At 43.8% G+C, this 17,637-nt stretch overlaps 1 protein-coding gene across 1 annotated transcript in view; it reads right to left on the reverse strand.

The window, feature by feature from the left end:
* The window catches only part of LOC124281756 (intersectin-1-like), an 80,957-nt gene that overhangs the window by 57,297 nt on the left and 6,023 nt on the right, over window positions 1-17,637 (reverse strand). Inside the window, 14 exon segments of the mRNA XM_046717729.1 lie at window positions 180-886; window positions 1,036-1,133; window positions 2,145-2,229; window positions 2,654-2,794; window positions 3,150-3,299; window positions 3,770-3,881; window positions 4,650-4,800; window positions 5,175-5,312; window positions 6,387-6,580; window positions 13,325-13,388; window positions 14,547-14,638; window positions 14,849-14,909; window positions 15,632-15,766; window positions 17,205-17,443. Of these exon segments, the coding sequence (XP_046573685.1) occupies window positions 180-886; window positions 1,036-1,133; window positions 2,145-2,229; window positions 2,654-2,794; window positions 3,150-3,299; window positions 3,770-3,881; window positions 4,650-4,800; window positions 5,175-5,312; window positions 6,387-6,580; window positions 13,325-13,388; window positions 14,547-14,638; window positions 14,849-14,909; window positions 15,632-15,766; window positions 17,205-17,443 (2,367 nt within the window).

Genomic DNA, 17,637 nt, shown 5'->3' on the forward strand with positions numbered 1-17,637 from the left:
AGCTTGCGCATCCCCATGACTGCGCACATCACCGTGGATGCGGCAGACCTTAAAGAGTCTCGCGTCAGGTGGGCCTGAACTTCAGATAGTTGACGGAGTAGAACAACATTCGTGGAAACGTCACCAGTGCCCCCACTGCCTCCAGAGGAAAGGTACGCCTCGTGGACCACGACCCGCACCTGCTGCATGGCATTCCGGTAGACTTCCTCATACGTCCGGTATGCCTGCCGCAGGGGGCACCCAACTTGGCAAGCGGTGGTACTAACCGCCCTTGCTTGGCAGCCGGAGCTGCACCCGAGGAAGCTGAGCCTCCCACGAAGGCGACCGAAGTGAATACACACTTGTCCACCACCAGCACAAGGAAGAGAGAATCATCAACCAGCTGATACCTCTTAACTAGCTCAGGGAGATCAAACCTGAAGCGAGAACCGGACAGGAGAGGATCCATTATGTCCTGCACCAGGGAGGGCAAGATGCGGTGCTGTGTCTGAGAAGTCTGCCGAGGAGCAAACGCCTCACCCGGCAGGTGGAACTCAGTCAAGTCCGGGCGACATGTCGGCACTGCGGCTTGGGGAAGACACTGGGCAATACATTGCCGAACCTCCCGGAGAGGGGATGAAAAGTGGAAAGCACCCTCAGACTCCTCGACCTCCCAAACCTCCACAGACTCGGCACCCGAGCCCGAGTCAGAATTGGGATCTCCTTGTGATGAGGTGGAAGGACGAGCCACAGACGCCGCGGGAAGGGAAGAGCCCAAGGAACTCTCAGCTTCGGAAACTGACAGGACACTCGAACCCCGGTCCCGAGACACGGGAGGAAGCACAGACAGAACCGGCTCCTCCGCTCTATGGGGCGGGGTGGCGCAGGGACCAGAACCCCAGGAATCCTCAACAGACCCTGAGCCAACACCGAGAGAGGGACTGGGAGCGAACCCTCACTCTCCGGGGTAGCCGAGGTGCCCGGACCCGAAGCCAAAGGCAAGGGATCGACGGCTGCCTCCAAGCCAAGGGATCGAGCCGAGCTCGGCAATCCCACCCTGGAGTCTCGGTCCCCGTCCAGAGTGGGCGAGGAACTCCTGCCGGAGACCTCCAACCGACTCATGAACGATGGGACTTCACTGAGTCCATATGCTGCTGAAACAATTGTGTTATAACGGACATATCAAAACCACTGCAAGATTGAGATTGAGAGTGCGACTTATGCGAAGTAGACTTAGATTTAGTTTGCTTAGCCTTTTTAGCCTTGGACGGGGGAACCTCCTGGGTCAAGTCCCCTCCCGCCTCACGCAATTCCTTGTAAAAAAGGAAGTCATCCGCCCGTCTCTTCTGGGCCCGGGGGGGAAAGCCCATACACAATTCACAGATGTCAGGGTTATGCCCTGCTTTTTCCAGACAGCATAAGCATTTATCATGCTTATCTTGGCGTGGGATATTTTGCCCTCAGGCAACACACGCCATAAACGCCTGAAAGCAAACACACAAGCATGTAGCTAACGGCGCAACACAACAGCATAAAGATACACGTACAAAACATTGAAAATCACGTGAATGCGACAACACGACATGAAATACTTGGTTAATAACACAATATTTCAACCACCTGGCACGCTTAACTTCCCGCCATGGAATAGCAATACGTGTGTAAACCAAGGGAAAGCTAGCGTAAAATGTAATACAAAGTCACATAAATGAGAAATAACTGACTGCAAAGTCAATAAAATGTTTCTCAAGAACAAATAAAGACCATACATACAGAAGTTGAAGTCTCAGACATTCTTCTTGTAAAGAAGTTAATCAGCTTGGAACTGTATCAAACATGTCTGAACGCTAGAGTGACAGCAGAAGGAATGATGATACGGGCCTGGGTGCTTACCTGGTTGGGTGCATGCGTCGCAGGGTGGTAACTCCACGTGGTGGGGGCGGTATAATAAATAAAAAAGATTTTTATTTATTGTACAATATTTTGATTAAAACCTTGATACAACTGTCACATGTCATTTTCAGCCGCAGAAAATGCATATATGTACCCCAAGGACGATCTCTGTGAAAAAGAATTAGTTTGGTCTTAATCCATCAGCATTTGTCTCACAGCATTTAGGAGACTTTTATGAACTAAATGTCACATATGACCTCTTCAATACTTACACATTGGTGTGCTTTGTATAGTTTGTACTTGAATTGTGAACTGTTCTCTCTCTTGCTGAAGTCGCGACAGCATTTGCCCAAGGTCCTGCAACAATCAATAAACGACTCTCTTTCACACACATGTCAACCATAGCAGATTCGATTTACTACAAGTCATGCCGAATTGTTTGTTACTGAAGCCTATTAAGTGAGTGGAGGAAAGTAGCACGGAAACAGGAAGCACTGTTACATTATCAAAATGTGAAACAGAAACTGGAAATCTGCTGTGTGTCCTTTTTAATTCCTCCTGTTACTTAAACAAATAGAGACAATGCAAACAACAACTCACAACAACAAATATGCATCAATAAACATACTTGATTGGTCTAAACATCAAATTTTAATGACAGATAAGGTGTCAGATATGACACAAGCCACTAATTACAATTTTAGACCTTGACTGAAAATGGAGATAATCGAGCCTTGTCCCCATTTAAATCAGGAAAAGTTCAGTTCTTGACATACCATACCTGTACTTCTTTTTGGTATCTGTCAATATCTGCTAGTGTTTGATCTCTTGATGTTCTCATATTTTCTATACTGGAAGTAAAGTCTGTAACACCACTCCGAACTTGAGTAATTTTCTGACCAATCTCTGTTTTCTTGCCATCCTGAAAGAGAACAACAAATGACTGTTCCAACTACTGCAACACTCTGACTTTGATCACAGTTGGAGGTAATTACCTAAAAGCCTAATGACACCTATTACATTTTTGTGCACATTCAATTGTATATTTATGTCAATAGTTAATTACCAACCTATGTTTTAAACAGTATGTAACTTTGACAAATATTAAATAAGACTCATTCAGTTCTTATGCCCCTGTCTACTAAATCTAATGGAATACAATATCCCAAATTCCTATTTACATAAGTAACAAATTATGAAGAATGGGAGTACACAAACTGAATGGGTACCAGTGTGGCTGCATAATGATCTAGTGGTTATCACTAATGAGTTCCTACCAGTGACTCCAGCTCACACTTGAGGTTGCTGCCTTGGGCCTTCAGCGTGGCAAGATGCTCATTCTCTCGTGCCTTCTCCGCCAACAACTGCTCCTTCCGTTGTCGCTCCCATTCCATCTGCCGCTGTCGCTCCAGCTCACGCCGCGCAGCCTGATACACAAACACAACAGACTTTTCTCCTCACCCAGGCACAATGACAGGCACATCTCTATTGGTTCGTTTACTCAGTTCAACAGCCTTTTGACTAGCAAAATGAATACAAAATAAGTTTGGATACTTCCACCTTTAAACCTCTCCATTCAAACTTTCGCAAATCACAAAGTGAAACCATTAGTAGCACCTGTTGCATGAAGGACAGTAGATCTACCAGTATCATTCCAGTTTACTGTAGTATTCACCATGATGCTTGACACACCGTATTTGATTCAATCCCTTGCATGTTTGAATCAATAACTGTCTATCAAAGTAAACTTCTCCAAACAATGCATGCAACTTAAGTGCTAAAAAGAGCATTTACACATGCAAAGCAAATATCAATAAATTCTGCTATATTTTCAAGAATGTCTGTACTTCAAAAGATACAGTAATAACACAAGCTAGGCTTATTAAGAGAGACAAACCTCTCTCTGTTCCATCATCTTCTGTCTCTGTTCCTCTCGCTCTCTCTCCATCTGCCTCTGCTTCTCCATCTGGCGTTCCAACTCATGTTGCCGTTTGCGTTCCTGCTCTTGTCTACAACATCAGACCCAGAATGAATGTTAAAATAATGGTCTGGAAAATTTTTTTTCATATCACTAATCTTTTTCATTAATGATCCTGTCAGTTTGGTCTGATGGGGCTTAGTATTGTATACAGCTTGTTCAGCTTGACCTGATCTACTCTACATATGCATGACCCAGGAGGTCAAATGGCACAAACGGCAGGTCGAGTTAACCTCATTAAATAGGGGAGCAGAGAATGTTAAACGGCGACTTTGTCTCGGCTGTTCGGACATGTTGACAATCAACTGACAGAGATGCACCCGTTCACAATAATAGACCCAACCAGTTTTGACACTGTCACGGAAAGCATTAGTATTCACTTGATCAGGTCAAGCTGAACAAGCTGTACTTCATAGTTAGTTGAGATTACACACTGATCAATTGACCAGGGTAAGCATAATGTTTCTGTCGTGAGCATTCACTAAGTGAACTTGGTGCATTGTAAGAGGAATTATTCAGGGCCCTTGCCAGCTATAGTTATTATTAGATTAGGTCTGATATGAATGCACAAAGTGGTGCCAGTAGAACAAGTTAACAACAGAGTGGAGCGTGGGAATATCGTTGACAGTCCAAGGATCATAACTTGGACCAATCTGGGACTAAAATCCAAGATCTACAGTTCCTAGCAAGGACAATCTGTGCCCTCAAACTTGCTTTTATATAAACCTAAATTCTATTTGAAATACTTAAGTATGTACAGTATTGTGACATTAAGGCCAGATGTCTGGTGGTGCTGTACCTGATACGTTCCCTCTTCTCGTGTTCTTGTCTCTCCTTCTCCAGTCTGGCTTCTTCTTCCCTCTTCAGCTGTTCCTGCAACATTGCACGCCTCTTCTCCAGCTCTGCCTGACCCTTATCAAAGTTCATCTTTCGTTTGTCTTCAAACGTCACTGTAACAAAAATCATGGACACCTGATTAAGAACGGTGGGACCCAAAGTCAATAAACCATGTGCCATCAGTGTAGTTTTAAACAGTGATTACTCGAACAGCACAGATGATATATCATAATGCAACTTATGAAATGAAGTGGCATGACAAACTAAGTAAAGTACTATGAAAGAACTGGGTAGTCATTAATATTTCTTTAGTAACATATAATAGGAACTGGCATAAAAATACATCAATGATAAACTCTGACAAGTATTTGTAAAATATTACCCTGGTGTATACAATCACATTTGTGACATCATCTCCCGTGATAACTGTAGAAATAATGACAATGTTTACCTATAGCCTCATGATTATCTACATGTGAGTCCTCACCAGGTGAAGTAAAGTCATCCTGCTGCTGTGCATCTCCATTGGCTGCCGGCTGGACTGGTGCTATTGGTTGTGGGGGTGGCATGCTCATCCCTGTACTACTCAACAAGTCACCAAACATGTCCTTCTGGGTTGCTACAACTACAAGGGCAGGTCATCATGTATCACCTGACAACAATTGCTTGTATATAAAAAAACGTGTGTCAGGGTTAAGAAAAGGTGGAATTTCTAAACATAAACAGTGAACAATTACATTTTCTGAAGCAAATGTTCAAATAAGATCAACGAACATCATTTATATGGGTTTATCTTCATTTAAAGCATAGTATTCTGGCTATATCACAGCAACTTGTAAATAATGAATTTGGGCCAAGCAACCAGTTTAAGAGAGCATGATCAAGGTGCTCTGCCACGACGGGTGCAATGACACTTAATCAGTATTACATGAACTTTCACAAGCAAGAGTCATCAGAAGATGACAAATCCCCCGGCCCCCAACAAATTTGAAAGAACAAAAACATCTGACAGTTACTTAAAGTCCAACCTGATTCTTTGGACTAAGTCCAAATCATTTTCATGGAAATCAGGAAAAGCATAAATGCCCAAACTCTGCAAATAGCAAAAGGCACCACTTCAAGATCTGTTTACTATATCTGCCAAGTCTTGAAGAAAGACATTGAACGGTTTTTTTAGTTGTGCTCTGGAAACGAAGCCATCCCTTGCTTTTGAGACTAAGTCCAAAACATTTCCAAGGAAACCAAGCAAATAATATAAAAAAAAATGACAAAAATCTGTTAATAGCAAAAGGCACCACTGTAGGTTCTGTTTGATATATCTGCCAAATTTTGTTGAAAGACATTGAACGGTTTTCGAGTTGTGCTCAGGAAATGAAGCCCACCACTCCCTTTTGAGACTAAGTCCGAATCGTTTCCATTGAAACCGAGAAAAACAAAAATGACAAAAATCTGTAAATAGCAAAAGGCACCACTTTAGGTTCTGTTTGATGTATATATACCAATTTTTTGTTGAAAAATATTGAACGTTTTTTTAGTTATTCTCCAGAAACAAAATGATTATGGACGGACGGACAAGGCGTCGACTATATCATAATATAGGATATAAAGAGGAGAGACTGGTTTGGACCTGGAATTACAACACATTACTATCTCTAATGAACATGGATGATTATTGACATCTTGTCATTGTTTCACTCACCTGGAGCAGGTACAACTCCACCTGGTGCCCCAGGTGGGACTGCCCCTGGCTGCCCCTTGCCTCCAGTTGGGTACAGCTCAGCTGGGAGCTTGGAAGGAAGTGGGCGTCCACCCCTCACCATCTCCAACAGATGCATGGCAATACAGAACTCATCACTGGTCAGCTTACCATCATTGTCAACATCAGACAGGGTCCTACAAGGAACAAGATATATGTGCATATGTCTACTACAAATCCTTTGTCATTTCTTCACAACTGTTTATAGTCAATTGGCTGTGAAAGGATATGTCTGAAGAATTACTAGTTGCCATGGTAAAAATTAGTATGACTTATTAGTCTATCACAGTGATGTCTGGATTCTGCTTAATTTCATCAACAACTGCTACCTTAGATAAAACTTAACTAAACCTGTAGAGGTTTCCAATTCTTTGAAGAGAATCGTCCTTGGGGTACATATATGCATTTTCTGCTGCTGAAAATGTCATGTGAGAGTTGAATCAATGTTTTAATAAATATAATGTACAATAAATAAAAAATCTTTTTTATCTATTATACGGCCCCCACCACATGGAGTTACCTCCCTGCTACGCATGCGCAGCCAACTATAGTTTGGCATGAAATGCATGTGGACCCGGTTTTTTGTAAATATCTCTTCATCCAATGACCCAATCGATCTCAAACTGTGCAAGTGGATGTTTTGTCAGACAACCTAATCGCATTGTAAATCACCGATTTTATGCATTTGTATTAAAGAATCTGTCTATGTAACTGTCAACAAAATAAACAGCAGAACGCAGAATGCTTGCAGAGGGAGGGAGCCAATGACCTGTAACGGCAGTGTTGGGTCATAAAGGTCAACATTCGTCAATGTAGGTCAGCTATGCACGTGACAGGTATGAAGAGGTGTTCATTTCTAGCAAATAGCAGGCGAATGACATCTCTGCTGACCCTGATGTCAAAAGAATCTAACTTTGGATGCCTACCTTTAGTACAAGGTTTTGTTTATTGGTTGTTGGTTTATTTTTCACAATTTTTTAGCACGATGTTCTTTTTCATGCCAAGAGCAAAAGTTGTACGTTTCATGTAATCCGACACCTTATAAATCGGTTGGCTACGTTTGCTCTCTTTATAAAAAAAATTCAACACATTTCTAATTAGCATCATCTGAATAAGCTTTCATGGTGACAGCTAGAAGTAGTCAATGTGAATGATCCAAACTGTCTATCACTGTGCAGTGCACAGGTAACTATCATGAACTGCAGGTGCATTGACCTTTATGACCCAACACTGCCGCTGTTACAGGTCATTGGCTCCCTCCCTCTGCAAGCATTCTGCGTTCTGCTGTTTATTTTGTTGACAGTTACATAGACAGATTCCTTAATACAAATGCATAAAATCGGTGATTTACAATGTGATTAGGTTGTCTGACAAAACATCCACTTGCACAGTTTGAGATCGATTGGGTCATTGGATGAAGAGATATTTACAAAAAACCGGGTCCACATGCATTTCATGCCAAACTATAGGTAAGCATCTAGGCCCGCATCAGCATTCCTTCTGCTGAATAAATCAGTGAACAGAATTGTGGGGAGGTGGGTGGCCCTACTCCAAGGACGATTCTCTTCAAAGAATTGGAAACCTCTACAGGTTTAGCTAATTCTTTTTCATAGAGATCGTCCTTGGATAACATATATGCATTAACTCCGACTCCCAAGACCAGAGGCCAGGGAGGAGGGATTCTGTCAAAGTACACATAAATAGCGATCGTTAGGAAGAATGTAACAGACACCACAACAACACTCACCTGTCACGTCCCGAAGCTTCCGCGAGAGGCATGATGGGAGGGTAACTGACAGGGAGGAAAGTACTAAGATCCAACCTCATAGGTTAAGCAAAGCAATCCGCACACAGTGCGAAAGTAAAAAAACCCGCCCACATCCTGAATCTATTAAAGAGCACCGTAAGGGGGAAACCTAACTCACAACCCACCATAATCTCCTGAGATAATCGAAAGGAGTTAAATATGATTACAGAGGATATATCAATGATACACAATTGAAAGCAGTGTCAACTGTCCAGATAACCAAGACTCACTCGGTCAGGGTGGCAGGACACTGTCCACTGGAGAGAACAGAACGGCCAAAACGCGCACGATCACATGAATGTGTATCGAGCTGATAGTGCCTTATAAAAGTGCTAGGCCTGCTCCAAATAGCGGCAGAGCATATCTCTTCAATGGGCAGTGCTGATGCAAAAGCCTTTGACGTGGCCACTGCCCTGACTGAGTGAGCCTTTAACCCCTCAGGGGGAGCTATGCCCTTAGCCTGATAAGCAGCACAAATGACCGATACAAGCCAGCGTGATAGGGTCTGTTTGCTAGCTGGCATGCAGCCTTCCCGCCACCGTAACAGCAGAACAGATGGGTACCCGTACAGATCCCTTGTGTTCGTTTGATATAGACCTTGAGGGTCTTACGGACATCCAACGGGTGAGTGCTCGTTGCAGAGGTCCCCGATTTTGAAGGCTTGGTAAGAGTAGGAAGTTCGATAGGAGCTGTCACATGGAAAGCGTGATCGATCTTCGGATGGTAAGTATTCGGGAGGCTAATACTGACAAGATCTGGATGGAACACAGTCAGCGTTGGGTCTGCAGACATAGCATGTAAGTCGCCGACCCTTCGCCCAGATGTTACCGCCACCAGAATTACGGCCTTCCATGTTAACAGCTGAATGGAAATAGCCGATAGACGTGAGAACGTAGGACCGGACAGCCAATCTAGCACGATTGACAAATCCCAAGGTGGGCTGGTTCGCGTGACAACAGGTTGAACCCGATCCATGCCAGCTAAACAGCACTGCATAAGAGGGTGCTGTCCCAGAAGAGCACCATCGACAGGGGTGTGGAAAGTGGAAATAGCGGTGGAGTAGCCATGAATGGTCGAAACCGCCAAACCTTCTTCCAAACGAGCTTGCAGAAACTCCAATACTGGGACTAAATCTGCAGAAAAGAGATCTGCAATCCCCTATCTGAACACCAGCGCGCATAGCGGGACCAACTATCCTCATATTGAACGTTTGTCGGAATCCAGCCTCGAAGCCAGAATTGTGTCTGCAACTGCTGCAGGAATTCCGAGGGCTTCGAGGCTAGACCTGACAGACGCCAAGCCACCCACTGAATCCTTGGATTGGGGTATGGCGTGCCGTTCTGAGTGAGAATGTCTGGTCGCAAAGGTAATAGAACAGGAGGCTGAGCCAGAAACCTGAGAATTACCGGAAACCAGCTCTGTGACGGCCATAGTGGTGCCAGTAGCACAAGAAGCCGAGCTGGCTGGGTGGACCCTGTTAGAGGCGGGAACGCCAACAGCACCTTGCCCGTCCAATCATCCAGCAGGAAGGCGTCGGATGCCAATGCCCTCTGGTCCGGTATTCGAGAGCAGAACACGGGTATCTGATTCGTCCCGTCGGACGCAAACAGATCCACCTGGAACGATCCGTGCAACTGGGAGATAACTCCGAATATCTGACGGTCAAGCATCCACTCATGCGGGGCCAGGATCTGGCGAGAGAGAGCGTCTACTCTCCAGAGTTGCTGGTAGCCTTCTCCCACTCCGGCAGGAATAGAGAGAGGCAGCCCCCCACTGGGACGTGTGGTAAGAGGGCGTGAGTGGTCCCCTGCAGATGAACTGACTGAGACGGACCCACGGCGACAGCCTGCAGGTTTAACGGGAGGTCAGGGCAGATCCCCCGCGACCGCGAAAAGGCTGCTGGGAGCCAGACGAAGAGGACTGCTCCTTGCCCTTACCTTTGGCAGGACGGCTCCTCCTCCTACCTCTGCCCAGCGGCCGGCAGCCGGCAGACTCGGGCGTAGGCTGCGCCTCGGAGGAAGGAGCAAGAAGCCCGCAGTTGCTCCAACAAGGCCTTAGAGTCCTTGAAGGAGGTAGCTGCTGCAGCAGCCTCCTGAATGACCTGCTGTGCCCCCAGAAAAACCGTCGGTCCCAGCCGAAACGGAAGGGCCAGCAAGGTCTGCTGTGTCACTGCCGAATAACGGGATGTAGACAGCCACAGCTTGCGCATCCCCATGACTGCGCACATCACCGTAGATGCAGCAGACCGCAAGGAGACTCGCGTCAGGTGGGCCTGCACTTCAGATAATTAGCGAAGCAGAACAACATGCGGGGAACGTCACCAGTGCTCCCTTCCGCCTCCAGAGCCGACCTTTGGATAGAGGAAAGGTAGGCCTCGTGGACCACCACCCGCACCTGCTGCATGGCATTCCGGTAGACTTCCTCGTAAGTCTGGTATGCTTGTTGCAGGGGGGCGCCCGCCTAGGGCAAACAGTGGAACTAACCGCCCTTGCTTAGCAGCCAGGGCTTCACCTGAGGAAGCTGAGCCTCCATCGAGGGCGACTGAAGTGAACATGCACTCGTCAACCACCGGCACAAAGAACAGAGAATCATCTCCCAGCTGGTACCTCTTAACGAGTTCGGGTAAAACGAACCGAAGGCGTGACCCAACCAGGGGGGTATCCATCACGTCCTGCACCAGGGAAGGCAAGATACGGAGCTGTGTCTGCGAGGGTTGCCTACGGGCAAACGCCTGGCCGGGCAGGCGGAACTCAGTTGAGTCCGAGCGACATGTGGACACCACGGCTTGGGGTATATACTCGGCAATATGTTGCGTAACCTCCAGGAGAGCCGACGAGAAATGGAAAGTACCCTCCGACTCCTCGACTTCCCCAACGTCCATAGACTCGGCACCCGAGCCTGATCAGAATTCGGGTCTCCTCGTGAAGATGAGCCGAACCCCGACCCGGTGGGAGGCCGAGCCACAGACGCCGCGGGAAGGGAAGAGCTGAAGGAACTCCCCACTCCGGCAACCGACACAACACTCGAACACCGGTCCGAGACACTGGAGGAAGACCGGGCAGAACCGGCTCCTCCGCTCTCATGGGGCAGGGTGGCGCAGGGACCGGAACCCCAGGAATCCTCAACGGACCCTGCGCCAGCACCGAGAGGGGGACTGGGAGCGAACCATCTCCCTCCGGGGTAGCCAAGGTGTCTGGACCTGAAGCCAAAGGCAAAGGATCAACAGTCGCCTCCAGGCTAAGGGATCTAGCCGGGCTCGGCGATCCCTTCCCCGGACTCTCGGTCCCCTGTTCAGAGTGGGCGAGGAACTCCTAGCAGAGACCTCCAACGGACTCATGAACAAGGGACTTCACGGAGTCCATGTGCTGCTGAAACAATTGAGTGATTATTGACATATCAAAACCACTAGATTGGGACTGAGATTGGGAATGCGACTTATGCGAAGACTTAGGTTTAGCTTGTTTAGCCTTTTTGGCTTTGGACGGGGGGACCTCCTGGGTCAGTTCCCCTCCCACCTCTTGCAATTCCTTATAAAAAAAGAAATGCTCTTCTGATGGTGGACTCTGTATTTCAGCCCGCCTCTTCTGGGCCCGGGTGAAAAGGCCAGACAGTTCACAGATTTCAGGGTTATGCCCCGCTTTCTCTAAACAGCACAAGCATTTGTCATGCCTATCAGCTCTTGGGATACTCTGCCCGCAGACAGTACACCCAGTAAACGCCTGAAAGCAAACACGTCCGACGTCAAAGCATGTAGCTAACGGCGAACACAGCAGCATAAATATACACGCACATTACATTGAAAATTACGTGAATGCGACCACACGACATGAAATACTTGGTTAATAACGCAATATTTCAACCACGTGGCACACTAAACTTCCTGCCATGGAATAGCAACATGTGCCGAAACCACGGGAAAGCTAGCGTAAAAATTTAATACAAAGTCACATAAATGAAAAATAACAGACTGCAAAAGTCAATAAAATGTTCTTTTCTTTTCAATGACTGCAAAAGTCAATAAAAATGTTCTTTTTCTTTTCAAGAACGAATAAAGACCATACATACAGTTGTTGAAGTCTCAGACATTGTTCACAAGAGAAGTAAATCAGCTTAGTAACTCGGAACACGTGTGAACGCTTGAGTGACAGCAGAAGGAATGATGATACGGGCCTAGGTGCTTACTTGGTTGACTGCGCATGCGTAGCAGGGAGGTAACTCCATGTGGTGGGGGCCATATAATAGATAAAAAAGATTTTTATTTATTGTACAATATTTTTATTAAAACAGGATACAACTGTCACATGACATTTGCAGCTGCAGAAAATGCATATATGTACCCCAAGGACAATCTCTATGAAAAAGAATGTTGTCTCAGCATGTCTCAATCAAATCATTCAAACAACAGTTAAATTACCTTCAAACACATGAATTGCTAATGTCATCATAATCATGACCAAATGATGAAAAGCTTTAAGCTAAAACTGAGCATGAAGTACACAGTGGCCTCGTCAGGAAGCAGGCAGCAGACAGATGAAGAATAAGATGAGTGAGTGAGTGAGTGAGTGTGTGAGTTTAGTTTTATGCCGCACTCAGCAATATTCCAGCTATATGGCAGCAGTCTGTAAATAATAGAGTTTGGACCAGACCATCCAGTGATCAAGAGCATGAGCATCGATCTGCGCAATTTGGAACCGATGACATGTGCCAACCAAGCCAGCGAGCCTGACCACCTGATCCCGTTAGTCGCCTCTTACGACAAGCATGGGATACTGAAGGTTCATTCTAACCCGGACCTTCACGGGTCTGTAAATAATTGAGCCTGGACCAGACAATCCAATGATCAACAGCATGAGCATCGATCTAGACAATTGGGATATGATGGGATGTGTCCACCAAGACAGCGAGTCTGACCACCCGATCCCTTTAGTCGCCTCTTACGACAAACATGGGTTACTGAAGATCAATTCCAGAATATGTTACGGTTCAAAGAGATGAATCATTTATATTGCAATGAAGAAGGAGATGTAACATTATCCATTTGTGACTTGATATTGAGTTATCTGTCATCACTCACCATATCTGAGCCAGCATGGCTTGAGGGAGATGAGACTGCAGCAGCACAGACCTTGCTTCCACACCTGTAACAGAGGGGATTTGTTGTCATGGATACCATGGTGGCAGATATTGTGGATGATATTTTATCTATTGTACCCTGAAGATAATACAAGCTGTACAAGATGTGGAAAAAATGTTGATATGTCTCTTGTCTTCTTAAAATGATAAGAAATCAGATGTATTGACAGTGTATGAAATAAGCCAAAAACCCAGGCCGACATCAGGGCTGGTAACTTCAAAATGTTACCAGCCAAAAATGGATTTAACCAGACCAGACACCAAGGTATGGTGAATTTACTCAGGTGTATGGAACATCTAAAGTTTTTACCAGACCATCAGACTGGATAGCTGTAAATGTAGACTGTCCGTCAGAAATCTAGCCCGTCTTGGGCGGTCGGACGGGCCTTATTTCATACACTGGTATTGATCATGATGCATTTAACTCATATTTTTTTTATTGCCCTGCCACTGGTGGTGTCTGTAGAAGTACTAGAAATACAAGGCTTTTCAAAAGTATACTTTTGTCTTGAACTACTATTGTTAAAGCGAAAAGACTGGATATTGCAGGACAATGTACAGATGGGGCTTATCTTTCTGGAAAGCATCTTTGAATGACTAACAAATTAACAGTTATCTTAAGCATTAGTGGTGGTCCGATTAATTGAAATAATCGAAGATTGGTCGCAGTGACTAAACAACCAAGCAATCGAACATGTTTTCTCGTAATCAAACACGACCAATCTTGGAACACTTGTTTGCATTAACAATATTTTTCACAAGGCTGGTTTTGTCTGTGTCATTAAATTTACATTTCATAAGCACTTCAAGCTCGTTCCAAGTCATGATTGAATTTATCTTAAAGAATCCAGGAAATATGTGTTCCTAACATACTAATCATCATTTAAATATGCAAAATTTGCAAATGGACTTTAAGCAATTTGCAAAAAACCCAAATTACTACATGTTTTTTCTTCTTTTTTTTGTGTGCATTAACAAAAACAGGAACATTTAATAAATGAAGCTAACCAATTATTTTCGATGATTGATCGGTTGTAATGGACCAATCATCAATTATTAGATTTTAACCAATTCCCAACACTATTAAGCATATACATAAAAGAAACCAAAACTACAAGTGTGCTATTGTCATTTTCTTCAATGGGAAGCCTGCAGTGTGTTACCTGTGAGATAGCCTCTCTTGTTGCGGTCATGTGAGTAGAAGAGCTGTGTGTACTTCAACTTGTTCTGATGCGGCATGGCCCAGCTTACAGCACTTAAACAACATAACAGTGCACATGACAACACAAGGGAAGACCAACAACCTGACATTGATAATCATTTCAACAGCAACAGCAGAATCACAGGTTAGAAATCAACACTAACATTCATGAGTTTCAAATATTACATTTTGACACTAATACCGTATCTGATCATGCTGATCATTGCTGATACATAACATGAGATATTAGAAGAATGTAATTACCCAACAGGCTTCATCCCTGCCTTAGGGTCGACCACACCTCCTGGAGCCGGCATTCCCATTCCTGAAAACACTACCATCATCAGTCTCCACTTCTAGCTTACATTCACTCCTTTCAGTTTCTAACAACTACAATTGGTCACAAATTACATGATTTACAACACTTGTTTCAGGTTACCATCAAATAAAAACTTGAATTTTGTCCATACATATAACCATGATAACTGTGGAACAAACAGTCAAAAACAGGATTACTCTACTTATTTAAATACCATGATAATTCATACTAATACAATGAGTGAGTGAATGAGTTCAGTTTTACACCACACTCAGCAATATTCCAGCTATATGATGGCGGTCTGTAGAAATAGGACTTGTAAATATAAATATCGAAAACAGAAAAAATAAAACGATGATCATGCAAGTAACATGAAAAGTAGTTACTGTCTTCATCAGGGTCATACACCCAACCTTAACCAGTAATACCATAATCAGGCTGTATGTATGACCAATATAATGCATAGTTCTACTTTTCATTAATAGTATAATCATCTTACATCAGTTACATTACACAACTTAGATCAACACTGACCAGTGACCACACTGAAAACTAATTTAAAAGATAAAAACAAACTGTTTAAAAGATAGGGTTTTCACTGAACACCATGTTACATGTACATGTGCACTCCATTTACATCAGGCAAAATGTTGAATATTATAAGATAGTGCAAACACACAAAAATGTCAGTCATGTGTACCGACAGGCATTCTTCTCTTACTGCTTACCCACAAATCCCTGCTGTCCACCCACTGGAGGGACCCCATTGGCCATTATGGGCATCCCCACTGAGCCTGTTGTCATGGTGCCCGAGCCAAGTGAGGCTACAGGCTGCATCATTGCCATTGACATTGGGGGAGCCCCTGCTAGCAACCAAACAGTGTGCAACAAACTCAACAAGCAAAACATACCAGAAATGTGGACAGATATACAGTACAGAGTCAGGGATAACTCTAGGTCTGGATGTTGACCACATCAACCCAGCGACGGAGTAACTAGCATACAACATAGAGTATGAGTGGGTGAGTGAAATAAGAGAGGGACTGAAATGAGCATAGGGGTTCATTGCTTAAAGGAACATTCCAGGAAATAATGGTGGTCACCAGAAATGGTTATCAAACATCTCATCCATGTGGGGAATCAAACCTAGACATTCGGTGGAAAGAGCAAACACTTTAACCACTTATCCACCCCATTGCCCAACATCATATAGAATTACCGGAACAAGTAGTTATCAAAATTCATAGACCATTTTGAAAAAAAATCAAATGCCAATAAGAAAAGGATGCCACTCATAACGTTGCTGTGATTACCCCATGAAGAAACTAATGCAGAGGTACAGATAAGCTGTATTTGCGTAAATTACGCAAATATTTATGTGAAAACTCAATTCCTATTACGTCTGTTGCGTACAAGTACGCTTGTATTTTTGTAAATACTCAATAAATTTGATTGTACATGCGTACACACAAAAATGTCAAATCTCAGCTTGCGTACCGGTGGATAGATAAAGCAACTGAGGTATATTGAGAGATTCTATTTCGGCACATGAACACTCAACTAGCAGTCTTTCATATTGTTTCTCATATTACAGATCAAATATAAATAACAAACACTAACATTTAAACTTTATTATATTTTTACAATTAATGGAAAATGGCAAAATACCCAATAGATTTTGAGTGAGGTGAGTACAATTTGTTTGGTTACTCAAAGGAAAATCAGGATACCCAATTGAGATGAAGACAAGCGGGTACATAACTCAATGACCCAAAAAGTTATCTGTAGCTCTGCTAATGTCAGATTAACATTTCTAGCATACATCCATTGGCAATACACACAAAAATTCAGATTCAAACTACTTTTTCTTGTGTGTAGCCAAACCTAGAATTATCCCTGTAGAGTGTCAGTCATCCATATGACTTGTGCATGCTCATAGAGAATATAGCATGACACTTCCAGGGTGAAATGAATAGCTACTTGTGAAAAATTTCTTGAAACAGCAAGTTCTGTCTTCTTTCATCTAATTGAACATGCAAAAGACATTCATTTTCCTATGGTAATTAGAACATGGTCACAGTTGAAGAGGCTTTTTTATCATAGATATTTAACTTAAAATCAGCATTATATATGTAATATTCTGCCATTTTCACAGATATGAGAAATTCAGAGAAATAGATCAAGAAAAAGAACAAGCTCAAACAACAGGTTTCCTTGCATAGGTTTCCTTGCACATGATATATTAGAAGCTTGAATCATGTACATCTATGGAAGAGAGTATTTAATTTTAAAGGATCTCACCTGGCATACCCATTCCCATGCCCATAGGTGGAGGAGCCCCCATCCCTGGAGCCCCGCCCATCTGCATTCCCATTGGCTGCATCCCAAATGACCCCATGACTGGAGATGGGTCTGCTTTAATACTGGCAGGCAGAGTCTTTGGTAGCTCGTATCCTTGCAACTTCTTTTTGATGAGTTGCATGGCAATTGAAAATTCTTTTTTATCCATTTTCCCATCATTGTTCATGTCAGCCAGCGACCTTGGATGAAAAATTCAATAAACATGTTAAAGTAATAATATAAGCCTTATGCTCTGGCCTACAACAAATCACAAATATTTTCATAATGTACTTGGAAGCTGACTGCTAATAACATAGATATCAATTGACAATATTATCATGATAATATTGTCTACATGACTGTTAACAACAGCAGAAATAACTGGAATAAACCA

The sequence above is a fragment of the Haliotis rubra genome, unplaced genomic scaffold (assembly GCF_003918875.1).
Source record: "Haliotis rubra isolate DU_JTF1 unplaced genomic scaffold, ASM391887v1 Scf289, whole genome shotgun sequence".
Lineage (NCBI taxonomy): Eukaryota > Metazoa > Mollusca > Gastropoda > Lepetellida > Haliotidae > Haliotis > Haliotis rubra.